At 39.4% G+C, this 18,320-nt stretch overlaps 2 protein-coding genes across 2 annotated transcripts; both read right to left on the bottom strand.

The window, feature by feature from the left end:
- Positions 1–5,335: 5,335 nt before the first annotated feature.
- Positions 5,336–6,649, bottom strand: LOC122668819 (L-type lectin-domain containing receptor kinase VIII.2). The gene has a single exon (XM_043865362.1). It carries the CDS (start codon positions 6,545–6,547, stop codon positions 5,474–5,476), a length of 1,074 nt encoding a protein of 357 aa, XP_043721297.1. The 5' UTR covers positions 6,548–6,649; the 3' UTR covers positions 5,336–5,473.
- A 3,311-nt stretch (positions 6,650–9,960) lies between these two features.
- On the bottom strand, positions 9,961–17,836 carry LOC122655576 (calcium-dependent protein kinase 1-like). The gene is made up of 8 exons (XM_043849798.1): positions 17,152–17,836; positions 15,585–15,728; positions 15,189–15,341; positions 13,103–13,218; positions 12,856–13,023; positions 11,549–11,676; positions 11,328–11,427; positions 9,961–10,404 (listed from the first exon to the last, which is right to left on the bottom strand). The coding sequence occupies exons 1-8, from the start codon at positions 17,834–17,836 to the stop codon at positions 10,309–10,311; spliced, it is 1,590 nt and encodes a 529-aa protein (XP_043705733.1). The 3' UTR covers positions 9,961–10,308.
- Positions 17,837–18,320: the final 484 nt, after the last annotated feature.

Raw genomic sequence — 18,320 nt, 5'->3', positions numbered from 1 at the left:
GAGCATGTTAGAATAATTTTTTCCTTAAAATGAGTCCAATTTTTCTTAACGTGGTTATTGAAAAAACTTTATGGATTTTGTTCACCTCATTTTGGCATATGGCGAAGTCAGATAGGGTCTACCTATCATCCAATGGAGATAGTCAGCAATTTCAACTACAGCATCCTAGTAGGATTTTAATTCCAGAAGTGTGGCCTACACCAGCACTCCCATGTGTCTATCTCTCTCCTCAAAACAAGGGTGCTGAAGTATCTTTTCATATGGAAAAAAGAGAGGAAGACTCATGGGAGTGCTAGCATAGGCACACTCTCGGATAGAGAACTTTCTCCCTTATTTTATAAATATATATTTTTTTTTCACAGAGGTGGGGTGAGTGTGTGGTTGAACAGTAGATTGGAAGTATATCCAAGGTTTATTTGACTGATTGATGCTTTATTGTGTTCGTGTCCACACCATGGTTTGAGGAATCAGTATCAGATCTGATCGATTCTTATCAGTATTGATCCTCTTGGTGAAGACCGATATCAATCCCTGACTAATCCCATATCGGTGGATTGATACGAAGAGGGATAAAAATGGGAGGAAAAACTAAATTTTAAATGAAAACAAAGAGGATCAGAATGATACGATCGATCCGGATCAATTGATCCAAACTGATACAGTCGATTTGGATCGGTATCGGTCTCATTACTAAAACCCTGGTCCACATGTAGATATTTTAAGGAGAGAGAGAGAGAGACACACACACACACAGGGAGGGCGGGGCTTAAAAAGCGTAGCCCGGAAAAATCCCTCCCACTCAAAGAGCATAGTATTCATTTATTGAGATCAAGCTGACTGGCCCGCAAGCGCAACAGTAGAGGCACAACCAAAGAACAAAACAAAACCATTATATATATATATGAGAGAAAGTTCTTTGTCTGGGAATGTGGCCTACGCCAGCACTCCCATGAATCTATCTCTCCTCCCCATATGAAAAGACAGCTCTGCCCCCTTGTTTTAATGAGGAGAGAGATAGAAACATGGGACTGCTGACGTAGGCCACACTCCCGGACAGAAAACTTTCTCCCTATATATTTTCTCCTTTATACCTTTACATTTTCCATTGTCTCGTCTTCCTATGTCGCCCTGGAAGCCTTGATTAGTAGAGTACTACGCAAGAAGTGGAGAAACAGATCCCGTGAGAAATTTGAATGCAAACGCAGTCTCACTTGTCACCCATGTTTCAGACAAAGAAAAAGATCAAAACGTCATAATAGTGCTTCACAAGAAACATTGAATCGGTAGTTGACAATCAATAGTAATTGTAAGACAAGAAATGCAATTTCATAACAGAAAAGAGGCATAATAGGACTGGGAGTCAGCAGTATACGCATCAAATTTTTGAATGGCGACGCTTGTTAATCTTCTAGGGTATATAATATAAGTTCATCATTTAGAAAGAATTAAACTCTCTAAGCGAAAAAGAGATTACAGCACACAAAATCAACTGGTATCTAATCCATTAAAAACAAGAAGAGAGGAGTTATAAACGCCAAATTTTTACCTTTTGGAGCAAATGTGAATCGATTTAAAAGTTAAAACAGGAAAAGTTCGAGACAAATAAGGAGAGGAAAAAAAAAAACAAACAAAAAACAGAAGCTCGGTGTATAAACAGTGGTACTGAGAATAAGAAACAGAGGGGGACGGGGGAGATGCATGATCCAAATATCAGTAAATAGCTCTTCCAATAATTACTCGCTTGCAGTTTGCAATATCGAACTGAGTTTAAAATTATTCCAACTTATCGACTAATCAAGGATAACAAACAATAAAGAATTTCGGAGATCTACTTCATGCTATTCGTCAAAAGTTTATTAGCTCCAAAAATCAAAATGTTGAAGATCGATAGTGACGACGGACGGAAGTTGCAGTTACATAATAAACATCAAAGATCAGTTATTAGAATAAGCCACTTATGGTGGAAGGTGCAGGTGAAAACGTGGAGAGATTGGGGTTCGTGGAAGCCAAGAAGTTCCATAACAAGATCATGTTGGATCAATCAAGAAATTAGATAAAATAGTTCAACTACGTAGAAGAAATAACAATCAGAGATTCAGAACGAAGCAAAACCAGCTAAAAGCAATCAGATCCACTAGGATTCAAGAAATTTTTTGCAGAAATTTCACACAACACTAGGATCCGCGGTATATTTAAATTAAAAACGAGGAAAGGATTTAAAGGAAAAATCAGAAGCATAAAAAACAGAACAACGAAGACTATATTAACTAATAAATGCAGAGAATAAGGTATTGGAAGCAAGCTTATCTAATTGCGTTCGAACTCTCAGCAAAAGCAATTGAAGATCAGTCGAATATAGATTGGAGAGCTTCGAGATCAGATCACTCTGCATTCTCCCATGAATAAATTGAAAGAAAAAAAAAAAAAAAAGAGGAGCAGAGACTGGATTCACGAACAACTCAATAAACCTTTTAGTTTCAAAAACGACTAACGAAGAGCCGAGTCTGGATTTTATAGGAAAAGCTCCACGAACAACTCAAGACAGATGAGAAGAGGAATAGCTAATACCAATTCCGGCCTTGCCGACGATTCTATTTTAGTTCCCGCCAGACCGTTTCGGGGGAACTGTTTCAAATTTACCGAGCCGTAGGAAGGTTCTACCCTTGCCAAATAAATAATACCTGCCACGCAATCATTTTTCCAATTTTAACTCCTTGGGTAGTCACCACCAAACAGCCGTCTCTCTCTCTCTACGACTCTATCCATCCTAGATTTCACAAACACCTATAAGGTTTTAGTATAATTTCCAAAACAGCCTACGAATATCCTCTTGCACCTATTCTTTAGCTCTATGTCGAATGAATTCTCATTCCCCATGGCTGAAGGAAAACTCAGTCTTTTTTTTTGGGGGTAAACATCTATACACCACATGCATATATTGCCATTTCTCCTGTCAAACCAATGGCCACACTAAGTGAATGCCTCACGATTTGTATACAACGGAACTCGCATGGTTAGGGGGCAATTCAGATCATCTACGGCACAGCTTCCCGTAGCGGGTTATGCGGTGCAGACTGGGCCGCGCATGCAATGACCGCCTTACCCCCACTGGGGCAAGGCATTTAGGCAGGGGTAAGGCGGTCTTTGCGTGCACGGCTTAGTCTGTGCCGCTCAAGCCGCTACGGGCAGCACGCCGTAGAGGATCTGGATCCGTCAGGGGGAGGGTGTGTGCTACCTGGAATGCACATTGGTTTGAAAAAGGTGAGGAAGAAAATTTTGAACTCCACTGTTGGGTGTGACTTCTACAAGCCTCACTAGTTAATATGTTTGCTGGGCCTCAGATACCACAAGTCACGGTCCGACCCAAACATCCCCAAAAAAAACCACCTATTAGAGAGGAATGGTTATCTTCTGCTGTCCGCTGCCCGGACAGCAGAGTGTTGTCCCTTCGCATGGGTGCGAAATGACGATTTAACCACCCTGCCCAAACACACTGCCTAAGGGATGGTTAAATCATCATTTCGCACCCATGTGAGGGGACAGTAGAGGATAAAAATTCATTAGGGAGAGGAAACCTTCGTACTTGTAAGCCCAAGACCCTCTCCAAAAGCTCATCAATGTGGGATTGTGGAGGGAGAAGTTTGAGTCCTTGACATAATGCTACAAAACTGTATAATGGTGGCAAAGGGAAAATATATTGTTCATGGCATAATGCTAACCCTTAAGCCATGAACTTCTTTGTCGGCCATTGTGGAGAAGGTCCGAACACATAAGTATTAGGACCGAGTTTCCCTACATCCATGGTGACTGGGAATCTATTGACCATACGGCTTCAGATGGGGCGGGTGGGTATCACAAATGTATTTCTAGGAAAACATTAAAACCCTATAAGGGTTTGTGAACCTATGCTGTGGTGAATGATCATGCGCGATGAAGAAAAATTTTCTCCATAAGTCTTATTCAACAAGCCTCTTTTAGCTCAGTATATCTCTATTTAATTATAGTTCAGATTTTTTCCTTCTCATTAAGGGAGTTGAAGGTCCGAATACCCCTCAAACCATTATGACACCTATCCCACCCCATTAATGACATAAGAAAATATCATTCACAGTAGCTGGAAGAAAACTCGGTTTCCTCATTGAAGAGCAGTGCGAGTTTGAAGATCAATTGGAAATTTCCTGAAAGTTAAAAAAATGAGTCACTTTGGTGAAGGCCTTTCTCAATCATAGGGTCCATCTTCATCGATGGCAATTGCTTTAGTCTAGTGCCCCCGGGGCCCCAACCATTATTTCATTTCATACACAGGCTACTACTCATCCTTCCATAAACGCCAAACCTTCATGAAAGCTCATGTTTGTTATCCCTGTCTTTCCATGGATTAAGGTACCGGTACCGGTTCCTAGATCGATCCAAATTCAATATTGGCATTGGGCAATCCCAATACCTTGTTGATCCCGTATTGGTGGATCATGTTGGGGGTATGAAGCCTTGTATTCTATCATTTGCATTAGTGGATTTCCGGTGAAGAGTTTTGCTATATATTGGTCACAAGGATTTTTTTTCTATATGCTATAGATTAGCGGTTGTAATCCCATTCTCCATTGTTAATGAAGCAGGTTTCATTTCATAGTAGACGTAAGTAATCTTGTCAAACCACATAAATTCTACTGTGCACTGTGTGAATGTTTATTTGCAATTTCCATTATTTTCTGCATCATTATAAATTTCATTTTCTACTGATCAACAATGCGGACCAGGGGTAAAACTGTTAAGAACCCAACTATTTAGGAAACCAGGGGCAAAACTGTCCAATCCAGGCTGATCCATATAGGTATCATATCAGTTTTCAGGATGGCCGATGTCCGATCCCCGATCCGATACCATGCACTAAATCCATGTTGTTTTCAAGTGTGAAGCTAAATATAGCAGCACAAGGTTTGGGGGGGGGGGGGGGGAAGCAAAATATCACCTCGATTTCCCCCTGCAAAACCACCAGAAAGTTTAAGGACCGAGTTTCCGTCCACCCACGGTGATCCAGGCGTGGGAATGGGTATCAGGAGGGTATTTTGGAATATACCAAAATCCTAGAAGGGGATTGTGAACTGGGTGCAGGAAAATTTTATCTCTGCTCTGAAAGTTTCAATCAAACCCATTCATGGCACCACATTACATCTCATAAACAAGTAAATGCTTAAACACCAATATCCATAATCTTGATTACTCCTTAAATCTGAACAAAGTGGCTGTGATAAACAGAGGCTTATCTATTAACAGATAAAGCTGTAAAATAAAAATCCATTTCCAATCAAAGATTTATGTAACAATACACTGCATCAACGAGAAACTAAATTACTTGTTAGATTAAAACAACACATCAACATAGAAGAAATTCAAGTAGCCTATTACAAGATGAATTTACAAGAAGAAGTAGAACATCAGAGCCCCAAAGTCCCACCAAAAATTCCAAAACCCTCTATTTGTTACCATCTTTGGTGGGTTTTTGTACAAACACTTTAATCTTTTCATATGCAAATTCCACCGGATGCACAGGATACTCCACTGGAACTACCGATTGACGCCGATTCACAGAGATTGTCCAAACAAACATAACAATGAACGCAGCCAGAGCTCCACAACCAGTTCCGAAGATTAATCCAGCAAGAATCCTTAACAGGCAAGAGCCTTTTTTCTGGATTATCGGAGGTTTACTTGGCTCTGTATAGACTAGAGGATCTGCTGGTTGGGAATGTAGCCAACGCGGTACAGTTCTTAAACTGAAGCTCCAGGAATAGATACTGGTCGTCTGAGAAGAATTTCCGCTTGACGAGCTCATACCCACAAACACCTCTTCCTCTTTCCACATATCTGATAGATCGATTCGGTAAGAAATCAGTGGAACAGAAGGTCTCACAGCACCAGATTTACTTAATCTAACTTCCAAGATTTTGGTACTGGCATCGTAATCGATCCACGAATGCAATTTCCTTCCACTGTTCAACACTAGATTGATGGAAGAAACATTTTTTACTTGCGCAGACACAAGGCTACCTAAATCGATCCCAACATGGTTTCCATTTGGATCACCTAGCTTAGTATCCATAGAGGTATCAAACTCAACTGCCAGAACTCTTGTTCCTCTCTTCTCCAGTCCTGGAGTAAGTCCAAAGGAACTTCCATCGAACAAATCCGAAGGAAAACCAGTCGGAAGAACGACGAAAGCAAGGCCATCACCATCTTCCGGCGAAATCGAGAAGGAAAAGTATGTAGAAAAAGACATTGGCTTTCTTCGTTCTCCTCCGATGAATCTAATGGGCTTTCTGTAGATGATCCGCCCAGCGCTCGAAACTGAAGAACGAGTAATCTTAACCGAAGAACCACCGTCAACGACCTCGGCATCACCGAACAGAGCGACCTTGGAATCAAAGTTTCGACCCTTGTCGAATCTTTTGAGTGAAAAAGAGAGATCCAGACTCACAGCTAGGGTTACAAAAGAGAAAACGAGAAATACGACGAAGAAAGAGTACCTGGAGATGGGGAAGCTCGCCATTAACGTACTTTTCTCGAGCTTGCTCGATCTCTTTGGTTCTGCTTCTCCTCAACTACGGTTTCTAGGCAATTATGGAGATCACATTTTTCATCTAGGTAGGGGAGGAGACCTGATAGTAACTACTATGCTAGTGAGAAGAAAGTTATGGTCGAAGGTCGGAAAAGAAAGTTATCTGGACCTGATTCTGCAACTCTCTCTGTCTTGTGCTTTCCTTTTCCTTTTTAGTGGTTGCTGTGCTGACATTGACAAAGGCATTAGACCAAAAGCAGCAATGAGCTCCATGAGAATGGATGAATGGGGTCCTAGTAGCTTGATAGTGCCCCATGATAATAGACCAATGGTTCAATGGTTCAATGGTTCAGTGATTAAAAATCGGATCGACCCAATTCAGCCGATACCGTTCCAATCTATCCAAATTAGATCAAACCCAATTGAATTGGTTTGTCCCTAACATCTACATTCTTGTACTAGGGTTTTCCAAGCCGATTCCAATCGATGTGGATCTGGATCGAATTGGAATTGATTGAGACTGATTCTCATTTCGATTTCGAGTTTTTAACCCTAGCCCCATTCGAGAGAGTATTAATTTTTGAAACACGTTAATGGGTTAAACCATTTTGTCAATGATCTACAGACTATTGGAACATTTGGAATGATACAAAGACAAATTGCAATTGAATTGATAATAAATCATATTACTCGAAACCAATTAAGTTTTCGTCAATTAAAATATGGGAAAGGGATCATTGCGAGACTGTGTGGCCCCTGCATTAGTGTGAGGTCAATGAGAGCACCACAAGAGTATCAAACACGGGTGGGATTTTTTATTTCACCCTTCCTATGTCTAGGTGTAGACGTCATTCTGCCTGACGACCCTGGTAGTCTTCTTTTTCGGTTTTTTCCTTAAAACATACACCGAATCGATTAAACCGAACCGAATTAAATTGTGGTTCCTACAAGGTTTATTCTGATTAGGATTCTTCTAAACAGGCTCACGAGTTATGAGTGGAGGGCACATGGAGGACCACGGAGTGGTGGCATAGAGTATCCAGATTCCCAATGGGCATGGGGTAACATATACGTGACTAAACACAAGACACTAGACAAAGTGTTAAAAGCAGAGAGGTATTGTGCATCGAGCCTACTTTAGCGATACCTTTCCTGGAAAACTAAAGATGCGCGTGCCTATTATTCTCTTGGGTGGATAAACCTTTACGATTTCGATCAGCGTAAGTGACAAGGAAGCAAGAGTACCTGCATTTGCTCGAAAAACGGTAATTGCATTCACCTATCACGACGGTAAAAAGTAAAAACGTAAAAAGCAGTGTTAAAGACTTAGACCAGGGTTTAAAAACCTGGATCCGGACCCGAATCCGGATTGGTTCCGGCTCATCCCGATTTGGATTGAATCGAGAAATCACTAAGCATTGGTGAGGAATCGGCCTAAAGTTGCCTTTAACCTTAGATTTTGGAATGGAATTAACTGATCCAGATCAGCCAGATCTAGCGATTCCATTCCGGATTTTAAAACCCTGGTTAGGACTTTGAGAGAGCATTAGGATTTAGGATATGAAACAAATAAGAGAAAAGGAATTGGGTGCTACTTGGTAGTTAGGTAAAAAAAATGGGCCTTGTAATTTTCAAAGATAAAAGGAAAAGGGGAAAGTTTTCCTTGATCTATGGTGAAGCATAAGCATGGCTTTGAAAACAGTATTGTGATTCGTAATAGTCTTGGTTAATGCCAATACTGATACGGATCAGTCATATTGAGCCAGCGTAGACGGTTTTGACCTCAATTTTGATTTTAAAAAAAAATATTTTTTGGACATATTTACCTCCCCAAGTAGAACTGTTCCATCGATACAAGATCGAGCATGTATCGATATTGAGCCGATGCACCTCATTCAATACTATTTTGTTTTTTAAACTATACGACGAAGGGTTCACCCATTATTACTCCTTCCTCATATTTTGAAGGTCCAAAATATCCTTCACGATTCCCAAACATCTATCCAAGTGGTGAAGGACTTCCTGCTGCTCCATGGCTTAAGGAAAATTCAGTTAAAAAAAAAGAAGCATGTGAGTATATTATTATTTAATTATAATTAATGAAAAGGACCACTTCTATTGTATGATGAAGGAAACAAAATCCTCATGGTTACAGATTAGTTAGAGAGATCAAAACTGATGGTAGTTTAACCTAAGCGTAGAGGCGGGGCCAAGTTCCAACGGGAACCTAATATTTTGATTTCTCTAGTCCATTTTGTGTGATAATTTCTTCGAATAATCTTCTCATGAACTATCACGTGCAGATGCATCTGCCTTTACTCTCACCCAGCTAACTGTAAGTTGTGAGTTGTGACCACACCATCGTTCTTTTTGTTCTTTCTCCATTTTTTGTTTTTCTACACAAGGGAGTTGGGGGCCTGGGGCAGCAGGTGATAACCAGTGGTTTGTACATTTCCTTCGCAAGGTCTTTTTCTCCCTTCCCCACCCCAAATAAAACATTAGCTGTCAAGCTGTTTGATGGTTTTGGTACGTTATGAAATTTTTATGTATAAAAGAAGGGTGAAGGCAAAAGATTTTTACACGAAGTAAAGTGCAGTTTTGCATGAGTAGGGGGTGGTTGACGAATCGTTCAATATGGAGCATTTATCGTAAAAAAAAAAGGTGTGAGATCCATGGATGCTGATGGGATGTGATAAGGTGCGCAAGAATCTACATACTGGCTGATGGGATGTGATAAGGTGCGCAAGAATCTGCATACTGGCATTATGCGATTCCTTTTCCCAGAAGAGAAAAAGGGATAGATAGGGTTCTCCGATCAAGTGGCATAAGGCAACACACCAAGAAGGACTAGATAGAATTGATTAGATGAAAGTCTCTCCTCCAGAGTATCCAGCGCTTAAACCAAAGATCAAGTTCCATGTTGACTAGCTGTCTTATGGATTAGAGTAAAATAAATTAACATATAAGCAAATTCAAGTTGTGCACATCACAAACATGATTTAGAGATCTATAATCTTTTTTGCATTAGAAGCAACCATGCCACTAATTCAAAAGTCAGGTTTTTTTTTTTTTTTATCAACATGTCAATTGTCTTTGACATGTTCTACAATTGACTCCAAAAATCATAACCCGCTGTGTTCATGAATTAATGGTTTGATCTTCAGGAGAAAAGAAATGGTGTTGGATGTGAGAGCCACTCCCATAAGTCTAATATAGTCTAGTAATCCATTAATAAGGAGAAGAAAATGATTAATAGCAAGAATAGAGAGCACTAACATCGAAAGAGAGTGAAAACAGTAGAAAGTGAGGGCTAAGTTCCAGTACAAGAGTTATCATTCTCAAGTGTCCTCTTTAATCCTGGTCCAGAACTTCCATAACCTGATGCGGCCTCAGTATACTGCAGCTTCCCAAACGCTGCAAGTTCTTAATATAGCCCAAACTGGAACAAAGGGACAAAATTCAACAAGCCCTTTTTACATTTTTTTCAAAGATTATATTTCTTGTTGGGTAAACCCTAGTTGTGTTACAACAAACAAAATTAGCCTAGAAAATGAAGAAAAAGAGAGTCACACAGATGTGGGATAAACATGCGAACATGATCATGAAATGAACGCAAGAATACATCCTATATTATCTCTCATCATAATCCTCCATGGTCATCAACTCTTACGACCCAAAACTTTTAGTTTTCCTTCTTTGTGAAAGCTGGGATACTGTAGATTGAGTGTAAGCACCACCAAAGCAAAAACTGACTAAGTTATAAAGTTTTTGCGACGTCTGTTAGTGACCAACTCAGGATTCCCTTTTCTCATCATGGCTACAAATTCTTCATAGTTAATTCTTCCATCCTGCAAAACATTGAAGAAATAGTTAAAAAATAAAAAAAAAACAAAAAAAAAAACCCATTTGAGTAGTGAAACTTCTGCTAGTTTCTTTCATGAAAAAGCACAATTAACATCCTTTCAATAGTTGGCATTTGTAACAATTCTTTTCACAATGAAGAAATAATAATGTTGACTTATTCCAAATGGATGGCTACAACCAACCAGTAAAAGTGTCATTTTCAACGTTATAGGGCTAATAGTTCAAAGGTTGTTAGCTTTCTATCTGCCCTTTTTTTTTATTTTTTTTTATTTTTTATTTTTTAGGTAAGGGGGGGATGTAGGATGTGAACCAGGAGACTTGAACTCGAGACCTCCTAATAGCAATGGGCCTTTATGCACCACTAGCTTTCTATCTGCCTTCATGAATGAAGGAGATGATTCCAAGCATAACAATTCATCAAAAGAACAAATAGTTTCAGAAAGAAAAAGGATGAGTAATAGGTATCTAAGAACATCCAGATCATGTACTAATGCAAAATAAAGAAATTTCTAGACAAACTATTTTTGTAGTCATCCTTAATGATGATTGGTTTCATTTCCCCTTTAATCTTTTGGGGAATTTTTTATATTGCCAGTGGCCATAACTCAACAATTTTAATTTTAGACACCTCTGGGTACATTATGATTTTTCTTTCTAAATGATGAAGACGATACAGTTATAAACCAAAAATATCAACCACTACTGAGTGTGTAAACCAGGCCTTCGTGTTATCTTTCTTAAAAATGTTCATCACTGCAGATGCTACCTAAGGCAGTGCTTAAAACCAGCATCTAATTCAAAAACTAATCCAGGGTTTCTCTCTCTCTCTCTCTCTTTTTTTTTTGGGGGGGGGGGGGGAGGGGGGAATGGTGCGGGGGCAAACATAATAAAAGTCAATGGGACATACATGATCTGTGTCAACTTCTGCAATGATCTCTTTTATAGTTTTCTCGTCACCCATGTTATACTTCTTCAGGGCTTGCTCCAATTCCTCCATAGTGATGTACCTACATATTTGTTTTTTGGGTGGGAGGAGGAAGAACCGCCAAAACAATCCTTAGTCGCTCATATGGTTAAGATAACAAAAAAACAAACAAAACAATAATTTTTGGGGAAGGGAAAGATTACCCGCTCTTGTCCTCATCAAAATACTCGAAGGCTTTATAAAGATGGTCTTCTTTCTCCAGTCTATTCATATGCATTGTAGCTGTTATGAACTCAATATAGTCAATGGTCCCATTTCCATCAACATCAGCCTGAAAAGGTGTTAATTTTGTAACTTAATTTCTAACATGTAAAAAATCATGAAACTAATTAATGTCTTTAAACATTTAGTATCCATATTCTCATTTCCCCCTTTATTTCCTTCTTTTTTAAGTTGGGGGAGGAGGTGAAGGACATTTGGGAGTGAGGGAGAAAGTCCAACGCATGGTTGCAAACTGGCATGGACAGAGGAAATAGACATAATCAACAGAGGAAACACCCCCCCCCCCCCAATCTCAGAGTCTGGATCAACAACAGAATCTGTCCATATGGCTGAAATAGGAGATGCCACCTACCTAAGAGATGACCACACACACAACCTTTTCCTAAGGTAGTTACTGAAAGAGCAAAGGGAAGAACCAAAAAACTACCATTACACCATAGAGCTGACAAAACACCAGAGACAACAGACAACTACGAGCAAAGACTAAAATATTAACTGTCAACCCCAAAAGAAACCAATAAGCAAATAAGCATTGTGTCCCAATCAACAATTCCAAGTCTTTTTAGCTGTGAGCAATTTTGGTTTTCCCTGGAAGAAACAACACCCTGCAAGCAAACTAATCATCCGAAAAAATTCATTTAGTGATTTGATTACCCACAAGATTACAACCACACTAACTGGTAATCCAGTTGCTCAGATAATCAATGAAACAATATAAACATCAATCCAAAAGACAAATACATAATAGCCAGCATGCCTACATAACATACCTCAATCCAAAACCAACCTAATCGAGTTCAAGTTTGTGCTTATCAACCAAGGTGCAAACATCCATGCACACCTTGAGCTCAGGTCAGGTTGATTTGAACCAAGTTGCACACCTAGCACAAACCTCACACATGGTACTCATTAATGACCAACCCAAAAATCTAGGTGAAAAACAGTGGACAACCAAGACACAGAGATACATCTAACAACATCTAGGTGGGTGTTCCAACCAAAGTGTTTCCAACCACCACTCATCCGATAAGTGGCCCACAATTGAACACTCCAGAACAATGATGTGTCAGGTCAAGTGTATGATATCAGCGAGATTTTGTCGAAGCTCATGAAAACCAGTCCTATCATGGCGTGCTCAGTTCCTAGATAAGGTGTGGAAAACCACTGAATTTGAATGTAACTTGTTTGAAATTATTATAAAAATAAAATAAAAAGACCAAGATCATACCGCTTCCATCAATTGCCTCACTTCAGACTCAGAAATCTTGGTACCAAGTTTTGGAAGACCTGCTTTCATTTCTTCAAAAGTGAGAGTTCCACTGTTATCAGTGTCAATGGATTTGAACATCTCTTTCAACCCCACGATCTCCTCTTCAGAGAGATTTTCTGCAATCACCTGGAAGCAGAATAACATGGAACTCTAATTAGATTTCAAGGGTAGGAATGTGATTTGAACACAACCTAACAATACCCACCTTCAATGCTACTTTTTTCAGTTTGTTCATTGCCCTGAACTGCTTCATTCTAGTTAAGACAGCAATATCGATTGGTTTGTCAGATGCATCTCCATCTTCTCTCATCCATGGGTGGTCTGTATTTCATTCTCAGCAGTCAAACTTTAGGCCTCTATCCAGAAAGCGCAAATAGTTACAAAAGAATGTGCCAGTCAACACACAAGCACATAAATATTCGAGATCATGAAACAAAACTGTACAGATTTGAGAAAGGTCTTTGAAACGAATACAGAATGACAGACAAATAACAAAGGTATGCATATCTTTCTTAAATGAGGATTAGGGTATTCTCAAGAAGAAATGACCTCAACACCCTATCACGCATATATGGTACATACATAATGGAAGCATTAAACTCCAATCCACCAAGGAGATATGATCAGTGAAAATTGACCTGATTTTCTTTGCATCCAATCAAGAGACTTGACACACTTAGATTGGAACAATGCGGTTGGGATTTGGGCTGAATGCATCCATTAAAGATATAACCAAGTCTCAAAGACCACCCCCCCCCCCCCCAAAAAAAAAAAACAAGAAAATGGGGGAGGGGAAAGAATATCAACAAACTAAATGCAAAGTAAAGATAAAAAGGGTGAAGAAGTCGGACAAAGACATCATATCAACAACCCTTCCAATAGTTCTGTTCTTTTCTTTTTTCTCATTTTATTTTCTTTCCACTGCCAAGAATTATGAAAGAGTGGATGAAAATTATGGCCCAATCAGATCAATGTGGTTGATGAAAGCCCAGGTAATGGTTGGACATTTCTCACCCGCATATATATCATATGCAGGATTGTCGAAGACAGGTTCTTCCCATTGACACTATGCGAAGAAAATATAATATCAGTTGAGATATTATAATGTCTATCAAAAACGATATTCATTGCTAGTAGATACTTACTACATATGTGCAGGCAAGGTTTTAAGTATCTTAATGTATCTGCCGATACTAACCAATACGTATCTTATTTTTAGGGTACCGATATGATACCTAAAAAGAGTATTAATTGTATAGGAACGATATGTGACCCGATATATTAGATACTTATTGATACACTTGATACATCTCTTCTAAAATATATAACTCGATCAATGACTCAAAACACTTACCAAGAGCTCCTGTAAAGCATTGTAATCAATTGTTTTGGAAAAATCAACTTGATTCCTTGTTTCTACTGGCAAAAGCAACTCTAGTAGTGTTGATTTCATCATCATTTGGTAATTAAACAAGCTGCAATAAAACTTTGAATCATTTGCTCGAATATTGATTTTAGTTTCGTTTTTTGCAATGGATCACTAGGCTAGTGAAAAACAACTTGAATGATTGCATCAAGCTGGGTTTTTTTTTTTCTTTTTTTGCAATGGGGTGTGCATCTAAACCCTAAATCTTCCCCAAACTGAAATGACATTTTTTTGGTATTAGTACAAGTAAGAAACTTCATCCTTTACACAGAATCAATTGAATGCACTTGTCTCGTAGTACATTGTTCCCCACTTCAAACTCAGCCTCATCCCAACTTAATGGGTCGGCTACGCGGATCCATACAAAACAAGTAGGGAAAACTGAGATTTAAATAAAAGGGGGATGAAGAGATGGGAAAAGAGGGATGGGGGATGAGATGAGAAATGAAAAATAGGAAATAAAAAGAAAAAAGTAAGATGTAAGTAAGTGGAACGAGGCACAGCCCAGTATGTCAGGAGACTCTCAGCTAAATGGGGTCTGCCACATGGATCCTTGCCCTCCAATAGGCTCAGTCCGAGGTCAAACTTGGTACTAGACCTATATTATGCATGTCCTTCCTCACAACTTCTCCTATCGTCATTTTAGGCCTGCCCCTAGCTCTTTTAACTCCTTCAATACATTGTTCTCCTCTTTATACATGATATATTTCACATATTTCTTATTTATAGTGTTTTATGCTTCAAAACTGTATTTTGCATGTATCCTAAACCTTGTGTGCATGTAAATGTATCAGACACCTTAACACCATCAGACAAATGTGTACCATTGTCGTGCATATTTGTAATATGAAGGCTGAAAGCTTACTTAGAACTTCAACTGCAGAAAGCCGTTCCTTAGGATCAGACCGTAGCATCTTCTTCACAAGATCTTTGGCACTGCTGGATATGGAAGGCCAAGGATCAGATGAGAAATCCATATGCCCCCGTAGAATAGCATCAAAAATACCCTGCTCATTCTCTGAATTTTTTTATTTTTTTTTTTTGGGGGGGGGGGGTGTGGGGGGAGACAAAAACAAAAGAGACAAAATCTAAACTGTTTAGGTAATCATTTAGTGGTATCCAACATCTGAAAAGAGAGAAATGGATGAAGGACCTGATCGTCATTGTAACAATTAACTGGCAAGCCATATTACTTTGCACATGCCCCAACCCCAAGAAGAAGGGGGGTAGTTATATTTAGTAATAGGGAGGAAGCAAATACCTCCCCAAAAAGGTGGGACTCCGCTAAGAAGAATGTAAAGTATCACACCGGCACTCCAAATATCAGCCTCAGCTCCATAATTTCTTTTCAACACTTCTGGAGCCACATAATATGCACTTCCAACAAGGTCTTTGAACACTTGCCCTGCAGTGATAGAATTTGCAAAGCCATCAGAAGATAAATAAAAGAAATATTAATCATTCAGGCATTTGACAAGGGTGCTTGCTATTGGCCTGAATGAAAATAATAGTCATAATTACCTTACAGCTGAGTTAAACTCTTCCAAGTATTAATCATTTCATTGACGGCAATTCTTGATGAAATCTTTTAGCATGATTTATACACAAAATTTAATTTGTAGGATGGTGTAAATTGATATTAGAATGAACACATAGAAGTATGATACATTTATCTGACTCTTACCATGGCTAGCAGACATACGGATATTGTGGATTTTATAAATGTCTCATAATTGCTACCATGCCACTGCTTAAGAATATAAGACTTTCTTAGAGGCCCCTCGGAGTCTATTTAACACAAGCACCCCTCTAATTCTTAAATTCCAACTAAATTCTTGAGAAGAAATATTTATCACATAAACCCCATCTATCAGAATCATTAATCATCTAGTTTAACAACTCCAGCAAATAATGAGTTCTTTATCTGGCAACTTTTCAAATTAAATATACTTGGGATGCTGTAAAATAAACCCTTTTAGAACAATTTTCATTCATTGATTGGAGTTTCATAATCCACAAGATATCCAATAAAATGGCCGAATACAAATGTAGAGACCAAAGTGTATATACGGGAAGCCAACGATGGATTCTTATCAGTTCAAGACCTTAAATGGAACGAATTCATGGCTACCAAACAAATACATTACAACAATCAGTAGTTCTCAAGTTAGTTAGTTTTAGTTTACAAGTGCACAATGTCATGCAGCAATGCTATTGACAATGAACAAAGGTGATGATAAACCCACTGAAGAACATGAGCCAAAAATTGACAAACGATGAAATTTCTTACCTTTATCCTAACTGTTAACTTATTCTAATTCCTATTGTACATTGGAAAATTATATAAAGATCATCAGTGATAGAATCCTGACTAAATTTATCCTCCTACATTATCCAGATCTAGGGATGTAAGTGGAACAGTCTGATGGCATTGAAGCTACTAACTTGCATTTTTTTCTTTCTTTTTGGTTAAACACTAACTTGCAGTTCAGTGCAGCACAATGATCAGACAGCCGCAGTCTCTCACATTCAAATGCAAATATTCATTTACTTCGGAATACAGTAGCATCACAAACACAGTTTTGCCAGGAAATCTTCAACACGATGTGCAATATTGATGATAACTTTGCAATCTTCCTCAACCAAGCTTTACTTAAACGAGATTCAGAACCAAAACATTGACAAAGAGTATGGACATATTTTAGCGATAATCGTTGAGTGACAACGAGATACTCATCAGCTATTTGATGAAACAAATAGTAATAAACTAGAGTCACAAACAACTAAAAATCAAATTCCACGTAAGCAGAAGAAGAAGATATTATTACCAGGCTTGAAGAAGACTGATAAGCCAAAATCCGTTGCCTTCAACGGTGAGTCCTCATCAGGGCTCAGGAAAAGAAAATTCTCCGGTTTAAGATCCCGGTGCATCACCCCCATGGAGTGGCAGTAATGAACAACAGTGAGCATCTGCCGACACAATGCAGCGGCAGCTCGCTCCGAGTAATGCCCCTTGGAAATGATTCGATCGAAGAGCTCTCCACCTGCACAGAGCTCCATCACTAAGTTTACCGAGTGTCGATCTTCGAAAGCCCCTTTCAACTCCACAATGTTACGGTGGCCAGTCAGGTGGTGCATGATCTGCACCTCCCTGCGGACGTCCTCGACATCATCACGATTCACCAGCTTACGAGTAGCTATCGACTTACAAGCGAATTGCTGTTTGGTTTCTTTGTGCGTGACTAGATAGGTAACCCCAAACTGACCTCGCCCAAGCTCTCGCCCAAAAACGTATGTGGATCGCACATCTTCAATCGGACGTCCGAGGACGCGCCCAGTGACGGAGAGAGGACGGGGGATGTTCGATGGCTGCGGAGGCCATCGTTTGTGCCGATTCGATGAAGAGGAGTTTTCTTCAGACGGCGGCACGTTGTTGATGTTGGTTTGTACTCTACCAGCTCCGGCTGGTTGGGGATGATCATCCTTAATCGGAACAGCGCTGCGGTTCCCCATCGTAGTTCGGACAGTCGCAGTACAGCGAGAGACGCGATTGAAACTTGTAAGAGAAACAGGCGAACGAGTTGACTTGCGTGTACACTGGCGACACTTCTCCGTTTGGATACATGTATTCTCCGCTAGGATCTTTGGGTTTAAAAAGCGAAGAAACTTGAAGACTGGAGAGAGCAGCTCACAGACGTGGATTTGGTCCAAGGTATCGGATCGGGTATCGGCTATCCCGGAAATTGATACGATATCATATGGATCGATTCGTATCAACTCAAATCGGACAGTTTTGCCCCTAGATTTTTAAAAGTTGTACCCCTGATTCATTAGGCCTTGGATTGGGCTCGGTCTGACATCTGGTGAATTTAGAACACGTAACTCTTGAGTTTTAAATTTGGATCAAATCGATCCTAATTCTGCACATTTGGCTTGGGCCGATTCTATATGGAAGAACACTAGATGCCTTTAATATATCGATTTTAGGGCTGAACTA

Source organism: Telopea speciosissima, chromosome 1 (genome assembly GCF_018873765.1).
Source record: "Telopea speciosissima isolate NSW1024214 ecotype Mountain lineage chromosome 1, Tspe_v1, whole genome shotgun sequence".
In the NCBI taxonomy this organism is placed as follows: Eukaryota; Viridiplantae; Streptophyta; class Magnoliopsida; order Proteales; family Proteaceae; genus Telopea; species Telopea speciosissima.
This window is presented reverse-complemented; position numbering and strand designations above follow the sequence as displayed.